Genomic DNA, 9930 nt, shown 5'->3' on the forward strand with positions numbered 1-9930 from the left:
CCCCTTGATGTTAAACAGTGCTCCAGTTGGCTAACACAGTAAATACTGACCAGTGATTCAGTGAACACATAGGGTGATATATAGATATGTAACTACATAAACATAAACACAACTGTGAGATTAAAGTATATAGACTTATGTATGCTATATAATAAAAACCCTAACTAATTATATTCATTTCTATCTAAAAATGAAAATCACCCTAACATAACACAGCATGTCTCTGGATAATATAGGGATATTACAGTAATTTAAAAATCATGACTTCATTAAATGACACCTGACTTTGGAAAATTCCAGTGGAAAATTTTCATTAAGACTCACATATACACACAGTTACAATCTCAGCTGTGAGACATTCATATTATTACTGTGCTACCAACGAGAATATAATCCTCTTAAAACTTATTACTGACTAGTAGATTAGGTCTCTGTGAAGAAACTGTAGAAAAATAAACACTTTAATCACACTTGTTCTAAATTAAACTGTGAGTGCTGCAAACACATCAGAAAATCAACTCCACTGTATTAAACTACAGATGAGTGACAATGGTCAAACCACCACCCAGCAGGGCCGAGTCTCCAGAGCCTTGTCAGGTCTCCTCTGTCGGAGGAGGAAACCTCCTCCTTCCAAACCAGATCCCCCCCCCCCCACTGTGTCCGACCCACTGTGTCGTCCTCATGAAGCCATTCAGTGACCTAGAGCTGCAGCCATGAGTCAGTTCACTGGTAGAAAATGAACCTCAGCTATTTAGAAGCAACAGTCACCGACATGTTCTGGTTCCACCTTCTTTAATGTGAGGAGCTGATGCTTTTCTTTGTCAGACATGAGAATCAGCTGAGTCTCTGTGGATCTGCTGGTTGGACACAACGAGACGTGTGGAGACGCCACCTTTGGCTCTGGAGAGTCACAGTGGGACTTTATCCCCAGTGTTTGACATTCTGGGGACAAACAGGTCAATCAGGTCATCAGGACAATGATCAGCTGATTGATCGGTTGTCACTCATCTGTACTTCTCATTCGGAGATCGGCTCCTGTTCCGGAATGAGACGGAGAAAGCCGAAGTCTTCCCCCGCCAGCAGACGGACTGACAGAGCTTCAGATGGAGGAAACCTGCGCCCAGCGGACTCTGTCAGCTCCTCTTAGTAGTTTATTGTCCGAGGCACAGGAGAGGCTGTCCTTAAAGTTTTTAGCAGAAGAAGCGCGCTGTCTTTTCTGGTTTCCTTTATGACAGTTTGTTTTTCAGTCGTGAAAGTATAAAACTTACCAACGCATCATGGGGTGAGTCTGACAGCTGAGAAGGATCCTGGTCCTGAGGAGAAAGTGTCGCGACAAAACTCACTGGTAAGTCTCAGTAAAGGTGTCGTCATTTTTATGTGTTAACACTGAAGCCTGTGGTGTTTAGAGGCTGAATCGTCTCCAGCCTGCTGCTGCTGCTCACCAGTTTACTGTCCTTCTCCTTTTACCTTATGTGAAGTTCACATCTTTGTATGAACGTGTTTTGGGGGGTTGGGTTGTTATCGGAGGGGCATTTTCCAATGCTGTGGATTGAAGCCTCTGCTCTTCCTGGTGCTGAATTATACATCAACTTTATTTCTGGTCGTGGCAGCTCCGCTGTGCCCGCAGCGGGGCCCTGCGCGTAATTACAGAGAGACAGAGGCACTTTGTCCACCTTTAGCTTTGTTTGGTGCTTGGCACATCATTTCAATAAAGAAAATAATTACTGAAAGAACAACACCCATGTCGACAACATTTCCTTTGTCATAAGCTCAGAACAGTATTCTGAGGTCCTGGCTTTGCTGAATCTTTAACAATAGTGCATGTGATGCTGTGGAGCATGTGATCAAAAGCAGACCAAGGTGTGGAACTGATTCTTTACTATTCAAATGTCCATCCAGTGATTCTCAGGATGTAAAACTACAGGCTAAGGAAAGAAACTGCAGCAGAGCTCACTGAGACTTTAGTTCAAGACCAGACAAGATTAAGGACAGAAATAGTCTGTGCAAGGTCTGAAAGTCTCTCCAAATGTAAAAATAACACACAAATTATTCAGCTGAAAGCTCTAAAAGTACTGTAAGTACACCCTTGAGTTCTGATTGAGTTGCACCACTTCCATTCAACTTTCCTCACTTTTTTTGTGCGGCCAACAAACAGCACAAATACACACCTCATAAAATATTTAAACATCTTTTTTGTAAATGTTTTTAATGTGCATCAGTAACATCATCTTCTCCTTGTGCTCCGTGTGACTGCACCATATGGAGCCTCACTTACAGTATCATATTACTCTCCAGCACCACTATGCTGAGCAAAAACCATGGAACTACCAGTTAACAAATACAGTTTGCCTTCTTCTTCCAGAAGCTCTGGACGACTGTAAACCTGCACCATCTGAATAATCAGTGGACTTTGACTCTGGTTTGACTAACAGTGACAGTAACAGCTGGGATTTGTAGTCCAAACTGAAATGAGAACCAAAACACGGTCTAGTCTTGACAGAATAATGAGTTAGTCTTAAACTCCACAGTATCACACACAAAGACGGGTGACAGATGAAGGGAAAATCCTGAAACTTTAGGGGTCACTGACTTGTCTGCTGATTGTTTTCTTGATGGTTTGATTTATGTTTTCTTTGACAGACATGAGAATAAACTGAATCTCTGGATTTGTTGGTTGGACACAGCGAGATGTGAAGACACCACCTTTGTCACAGTGGGGATTTAAAGATAAACCAGATAATCAAGAAAATAATCAGCTTGTATTCTGATATATACAGAACAATATGCATTACGACGCCCTGAGCTCGTGCCATAAGTATTACTGTCACTGGAGGTTGCTAAACCATTATATGTAACTCTTGCAGAGGTGAAAAGTAACTAAGTACATTTACTCAAGTACTGTGCTTAAGTTAAATGTGCCATTTTGCATAAAGAGTACTTTTACTTTTGGTACATTAAGTATATTTTCTATTAACACTTTCGCACTTTTACTTAAGCAACATTTTGATCGCAAGACCTTTACTTGTAATAGAGTAGTACACTTTTACTTAAGCAACATTTTGATTGCAAGACCTTTACTTGTAATAGAGTAGTTTTACATGGTACTGCTGCTTTTACTGAAGTAAACAATCAGACTACTCCTCCACCACTGAACTCTTGGTCATATTAACCTGTTAACAACCTGTTTTTACAGGACAGACTCCTTCTTATGGAAATCAGTGACCAGCACAGAGAACTGAGGCGAGTAGAAATAAAGTTTTCATGTACAACTCGAGTCTGTTTCTTCAGGCTGCTGATGCTCTAGTAGAGCTCCAGTTTTTTTAGGCATATTTATCGATGTGTGGTTTGTGAGGACACGAGATCTTTCTCATTCAGATTCAGTTACATAGGAGCTGCCTTATATACAGTAACCACAATCTTCTAGTGAGCCACTGAGTTATATCTGTACACGAACTCATTCAAACTTTGTGTCATATGATACATTTACTTCATATCCCAGTACTCGTGCACCAGTTTGGATTATTCAACTGTCGAAATCCTGTTTCAACAGAAAACTACAGTCACTAGCCGTTTTAGGGACTTACTTAAAATTTAGCTTTAAAACATAAACAAAAGATTTATGTCTTCAGTAGCTGCAAATGGAAATAGGGTCAAAAATAACTGGGAGCTGGATTATCACCCAGTTCCTTTGCAGCTTTTATTGTATTTTGTTGACTAACAAAAATATAAATTAACACCAGCGATTCGACTTTGTTTGGAACATTTTGACATTGAACGTGCAGCTTTATGAAAAAGACTTTTTGAATCGCAGCCTGGATGTGATTCAGACCTCGTCGTCTGTTCTCAAGATGAGTCAGCATTCTCCAAAACTGCATGAAGAATTTATGGCGAGGAGATGCCTCAGTCTTATTTTATGCTCCAAAAGTCTCCAGTGCTTCTGCTTTGTAATGCAGGCACTCTCATTTCACTTGATCCGCTAGATGCACCTCTAAGACGAGACGGTCAGACGCTAAGTTGATGTACCAGATGTTTAACGTTAAATACTGTGTGCACGGGCCGAGAGCCAAAAGGCTTTTACTTCATATACAGAAAGTCCATGTTTGACTTGTCTATGCATGGACGTGTAACAGATTTTAACAAGATTTAACAGAGTTCTGCTCAAAAACACTTTGAATAATGTTTAAAATCATAAATAAATTATGATTTACTCTCAGTTAACATTAACTAAGGCTGCAAGCGACTTGTCTCTGTGAGAAAGATTTAAAAAAAACACAGAGATGCAGCCAAAAGAGAAACTAACTCCCACATGTGCTTATCTACTGTACTCCCAGTACAAACTCCCACATAGTGTACACGCTTTCACAATAAAACCGCACCATATAATCAGTCAGCACATGAATAAAAGCTTGTGTCAAACTTTTCAACTGAGGGAAAAGTTTTATACATTGAAAAGTAAATTGTGAGAGTTTTTAGTGGCTCTGCTGCACAAAGGCCACAATGGTTCCCACTGTGCCTGTAACGTGTTTTACGGTATCGTGTTAACAGCAGGGAAACATCGTTCAGTGCCATCGGAAAATGTGGGTTTAATGCTGCTTAGCAACAGGTGAAGTTTCAGGCAGCGAAGGTGATATTTGTATATTTACTCTGTTCCTTAGTGCACTGTGAAGTATCTGGACTTTACTTGAGCTTATCCTTTTCCTGCTAATTCATACTTGGACTTCACTACATTTCAGAGGCAAATCGTGTCATTTTTCCTGCACTACATGTATTTGATGACTTTAGTTTCTTTCCATAATCAGATGAATAAAACAGTGTAATCATTAGACTTTATCGATGCCCGGTGGGAAACACACAAGCTACCCAGCTACCCAGTAGGATGTGGAGTTCTTCAGTCAGACCGATGCTTCCTGGTTTAAATGTCCACACATGACCTCCATGAGCTCCACATGTAACATGACTGTAGGCATCCACCCGTTTGAAGGCAGCACTAAGTGCCTCACTAGCTGTAGTGTAATGTAATAATGTTATACACTCTGTAATTGCATGATGTGGGAAATTGCGCGAGGAATCCCAGCCAGGTGTTAACCTAATGTGGACTTAATGGTGTTTTAACCAGAGCAGTCTGTGAATCTTTCACTCTCTTCCTGCTGCTATTTAATCAGGTTTTTCTCTCAGCTCTATGGTTTCTCTGGTCACATGAACAGTTTAAAGCTGTCTTCATCTGTAGGCAGCGCACGTGTGAATTTGGAGGTGGGTGGTGGGTGTGCATGTGGAAATAGAAAAGGCATTAGTGGATAGTTACCAAGTCAGATTACTCAGGTATGTGTTTGAGACATTTTACTTGGAGTATTTTTACTCAGCCACACATCAGATACAGTACTGTTTACATGGCTGTGTTTAATTAGTAGCATAACGTACTCTGAAGATCATCTTTGATGAATTACCCAACACTATATAATCTACACAACCTACTAAAACAACACAGTACTGTACCAGTACAGTACCTCCTGTGAGTGACAGGTTCTCTCTTCACTTTATCTTATAGTGGCTCCTCCTATATTCCTGAATACAGCTGCATCAGCTGCTACTCGCTGCCATGAACCTACTCATTCTCTACAGTCAGTACAAACTGTCCCTCACTCCTTAAAACCTGCCACCGTGTGCTGCTGTCTGTGCTACCTTTGTGTCCACTGGCTTCTTTATGACTCTGCCAGATAACCATGGTGAAGGAGAGTCTGCCCGGCTGGGTCCACCAGGACTCTGACGAGGGTCTCGTCCACGTCAATGTGGGAGGTCTGAAGAGGAGCCTCTGTTCCAGCACGCTGAAAAAGTTCCCGGACACCAGGCTGGGAAAACTGCTGGCGTGTGATTCAGAGGAGGACATACTACAGGTGGGTCAAAGGTCGGGGGTGGATGGACAGACCGACAGATGGTGGACGACATATTTTTTTCTGATTTTGGTTTCAGAAAAAAGAAGTTATGAGAACTCGTTAATTTATTTCTTTTTCTCCTTCGGCCCTAAATTATCCTTTGTTCATTTATTTCCTCATAATTCCCCTCCTTCTGTCCTGCCCCCTTTCCTTTGCCCTTCCCTCCCCTCCTCTCCTTCTGTAGGTGTGTGATGACTATGATGTGCAACAGAAGGAGTTTTATTTTGACAGGAACCCCGGCCTGTTCCCTTATGTGCTCCACTTTTACCAGACCGGCAAACTTCACGTCATGGAGGAGCTGTGTGTCTTCTCCTTCAGGTGCGTCCTGCCTCACAGACAAAGTGTACATTCACTTAGGTCACAGTTTGTCAGTGTAGCACTGGTGAAATAAAATCATTTCTTCCATTCAGTCCATTTTCTGTCTAATCATTTTGAGTTTGGTGCTGGTGTCATCTGTCATTGTCTTCTCGTAGTTTAAAGCCCTCTGACACTGTAGCTGTACAGATTAGTTTGGTTTGCCTTGTGCTTCCACACAGCCAGGAGATCGAGTACTGGGGCATCAACGAGTTCTTCCTGGACAGTTGCTGCAGTTACCGTTACCATGACCGCAAACTGGAGAGCAGCCGGCATCGCAGCTGGGATGACGAGAGCGAAGTCAGTAGCATAGACACGTCTGCGGACGAGATATCTGACTTAAACAGGTAAAAGATGCCAGTGAAGGATGATGGACGTTGCTTTGTGGCGCCGTTCACTCATTGTCTTCCTGCACCCTGACAGAGACATGCAGCATTTCCAGGAGGTGCGTTATGGGAACATCAGGAGGTGTCTGTGGCTGACGCTGGAGAACCCGGGATACTCCATACCCAGCAAGCTCTTCAGCATGCTCTCCATCGGAGTGGTGCTCACATCCATCGCCACCATGTGTATCCACAGCATCCCAGAATACCAGGTTGGTGTGGAGAGCTCCAAAGAGTACGGAGCCAAATAAAATCACACTGCCTCGGTTTGTATTTACTGGTTGTTGTAATAGTTTGGATGAGAGGTTTTCAAATTGTACCTTATGAGGCAAAGATAACATATGAGGGGAAATGAGGGGGTGCTAGTGGTATTTGTCCTGCTGATTTGGCCTCAAGAAGCTCACGGTGGCAACTACTTGTCTGAGTCAGAACTCAGTCAGACTCGATGGGAATGTTTTCGATGCAGTGTGACGGACCCTTCCCAAGCACATCATTATGTCGGACGCCTGTCACTGATAAATGTCCATAAATTCGCATAGAAATTGTAGAAAACAGACGGTCCCTAATGCAGAACTTGGTTGAGAATCACCACATTTTAAAAATGTTGTTCAGTGTCAATGTATTTCAGTGATAAGTGTCTGCACATTAATGGGTACACTGCAAACAAGAACTGGTAATGGCTAATTTGGTGAATTTTAATGGTGCCAGTTTCCCAAAATGAGCAGAGCTGCCTCAACTGTGTCTGAGGGAGGGCCCACAGTAAAGCCGCTGGGTTGTCAGGTGCAGATCATCTCTCAAATCCCCTCAAACTCACAAACAACAATTTACACAAAAACAATGTAATGAAGCAGAACCCCTGGAGGTAAAACCCAGTAACAGCCCAGCGAGAGGTGAAATAGTGCAATCAGATGCAGGAAGGTGAAAACAATCAGCTGTTGTGCTGCTGACGGTCCCTAAAGCGCATCCGGGCCATGATGAGGGAAACAAACACCGAGAGCTGGGACTGAACGGCAGCAGATGGTGGAATGACAGAATAAGTGCGATAACAAGGGAGCGACACAAACTATCAGCTGTGTTTAACAAAACGTCTTTTGCTCATTTGTTGCAAAGAAACAAATAAGGAGACAGTGGTGTGAAGGACAGTGTTTGGTTTGTCTGATCACAGCTCAGTCGTCTCAGATGGTAAGAATTCATTATGAATGTTAAGCAGAAAGCTGTTGGACAAAGGGAAAGAAAAGTTCAGATGTGACTCTTCATCTTTCTGCTCTTCCCTCTCAGACCTGTGACTCAGAGGGGAAGCTGGTCGAGGACCCGACCATGCATTCCCTGGAGGTGTTCTGCTCCTGCTGGTTCACCTTCGAGGTGATGACGCGGCTGCTGCTTGCACCGAACAGAAAGAAGTTCTTTCATCACCCTCTGAACATTATTGACATGGTGTCGGTGGTTCCCATCTACATCACCCTGATCTTCGACATGGCGGTGGGATCAGAGTCTGAACTGGGAGACCTGGGACGACTCATACAGGTTAGGGGAGTAACGTTCCCCGGAACACTCAGAGCTTTAGACATGGTTTTGGTTGTGCTCAACTTGCTCTGAGTGGCGTTGCCTAATGATGATATCATTAAAGTGACTAACTGAAGAGAATCATGGGAAGTGTAGGCCCATAATTACCATCGTTACACAGGCTCTTTTTAAAGGTTCTTATGAAAAAGATGTAAATAAACACATGAGGCGTCTTTCTCTCATCACTTCATGTCACCTTGTGTCTCTCTCAGGTTTTCAGGCTGATGAGGATTTTCAGAGTCCTGAAGTTGGCGCGCCACTCCACAGGACTACGATCCCTGGGAGCGACGCTCCGGGTGAGTCCGGAGTCTGGGATGGGAATCAATTCTTGAGTAGCAAACTGTAACAACACTACTACTGCTTATCAATCCAGTACTTTTATCAGTTGTTTTTATTATTTTAAGAGAGAAAACCAAATTGTGAACAGAATTAACACTGCTCTGTTTTCTCATATAATAAAAGTGTCATTCATTCATTCATATGTAAAGTTAATTAACATTCTTGAGTAGCAAACTGTAACAACACAAATCATTAGACCATATTATTATTATTTAACTGTAAAGAACTGAATGCAGGACTTTTTCTTTGACAGTATTTTTACTGTGCGATACTTTGCGTCACTAGTGCAGCTCTGCCCCTGTGAGGAACAGTTCACCTGATGCTCTGACCAGTTCATAACAATCAGCTGCCTAATGGTCACTTTTAACCATGAACCCACGTTTGTATAATTTAGTTAATGTCGATGAGAGAGGAACCATGAGCAGGAGCTGCATTTCTCCACCTGTGTGTGTTGGACTTTGGCTAGATGTTTCTACATTTGTGGCAACGAGCACTGACAACATCAACCCTAGTGATGTGTGACCACTGGGTTTCAGTTTCTAAATACAGAGGAGCTGGACTCAGCAGCTGCAGAGGTTTAAGTGTCGGCTCCACACATGCTGCTCGGGTTCTGCCCAGTTAGTCTGCACTTCAGTGATTTATTTCAAATTAAAGCAGTGAAGACGTTGCTTGTGTTGACACAAGCCATGTAAAGCCATGTGTTATTTGTAATGTAAAGGACTTCAGTCTGCACTGTCAGAACTGTAGATGCTGAGTCATCTAATGTCATTCCTCTGTACAGTCCCATGTGAGGTATATCGGTTACACCTGCAGAGATACTGTATCTGATGCAGAGTAAGTTACCACAAACTGTGCACTGTGAGAGCTGCAATCACATGACTCTCAGTTTTCCACCAGAATGATGAGGACACAATTTTCTGTATATAAAGCTTCACTATGCAAGAGTTGTGATGGAGACAGATAAACCACTGTCTGAACTAATCTGTCACTTCTTCAAACTGGCTCTGGATGCACAGTATTTACATTTAGATTGACTTTAATAAATGCTCCTGGCCCGTGATCGGCATCAGGAGTGACACACTGGGGGCTCTCTGCTCTCTCCCCTGCATCTCAACTAACATAAAGAGCCTGAAGACAAGACATTAGTTTACATTTAAAGTACTTACAATGTGGGCACGCTGACAAAGCTTTGGCTTCAGACCACAGTAACTACAGTTTGAGAAGTCGAGGCGAGCCAGCTACTGTATATTTTTAACGTACAGGCAATTCAAAGAAAAGAAAGCATCAACAACATTAAAAACGATAAGTAGTTAAAACAATAAATCAAATAAATGGAATAAAATACATAAAATGTCCAAAAT

At 42.5% G+C, this 9930-nt stretch overlaps 1 protein-coding gene across 5 annotated transcripts in view; it reads left to right on the plus strand.

Moving 5' to 3' along the window:
• Positions 1 to 849: 849 nt before the first annotated feature.
• Positions 850 to 9930, plus strand: part of LOC109952627 (potassium voltage-gated channel subfamily S member 2) — an 11445-nt gene continuing 2364 nt past the window's right edge. Inside the window, exons 1-8 of one of the 5 annotated variants that reach the window (XM_020587802.1) lie at positions 850 to 1345; positions 3194 to 5618; positions 5715 to 5891; positions 6115 to 6248; positions 6467 to 6631; positions 6708 to 6879; positions 7946 to 8191; positions 8443 to 8526. In XM_020587802.1, the coding sequence (XP_020443458.1) occupies positions 5721 to 5891; positions 6115 to 6248; positions 6467 to 6631; positions 6708 to 6879; positions 7946 to 8191; positions 8443 to 8526 (972 nt within the window). In that variant the 5' untranslated portion in view covers positions 850 to 1345; positions 3194 to 5618; positions 5715 to 5720. Of the gene's footprint in view, positions 1346 to 3193; positions 5892 to 6114; positions 6249 to 6466; positions 6632 to 6707; positions 6880 to 7945; positions 8192 to 8442; positions 8527 to 9930 lie in introns of all 5 variants that reach the window. The other 4 variants (XM_020587803.1, XM_020587798.1, XM_020587801.1 and 1 more) reach the window with 4 other exon arrangements.

Source organism: Monopterus albus, unplaced genomic scaffold (assembly GCF_001952655.1).
Source record: "Monopterus albus unplaced genomic scaffold, M_albus_1.0 scaffold479.1, whole genome shotgun sequence".
Classification (NCBI taxonomy): domain Eukaryota; kingdom Metazoa; phylum Chordata; class Actinopteri; order Synbranchiformes; family Synbranchidae; genus Monopterus; species Monopterus albus.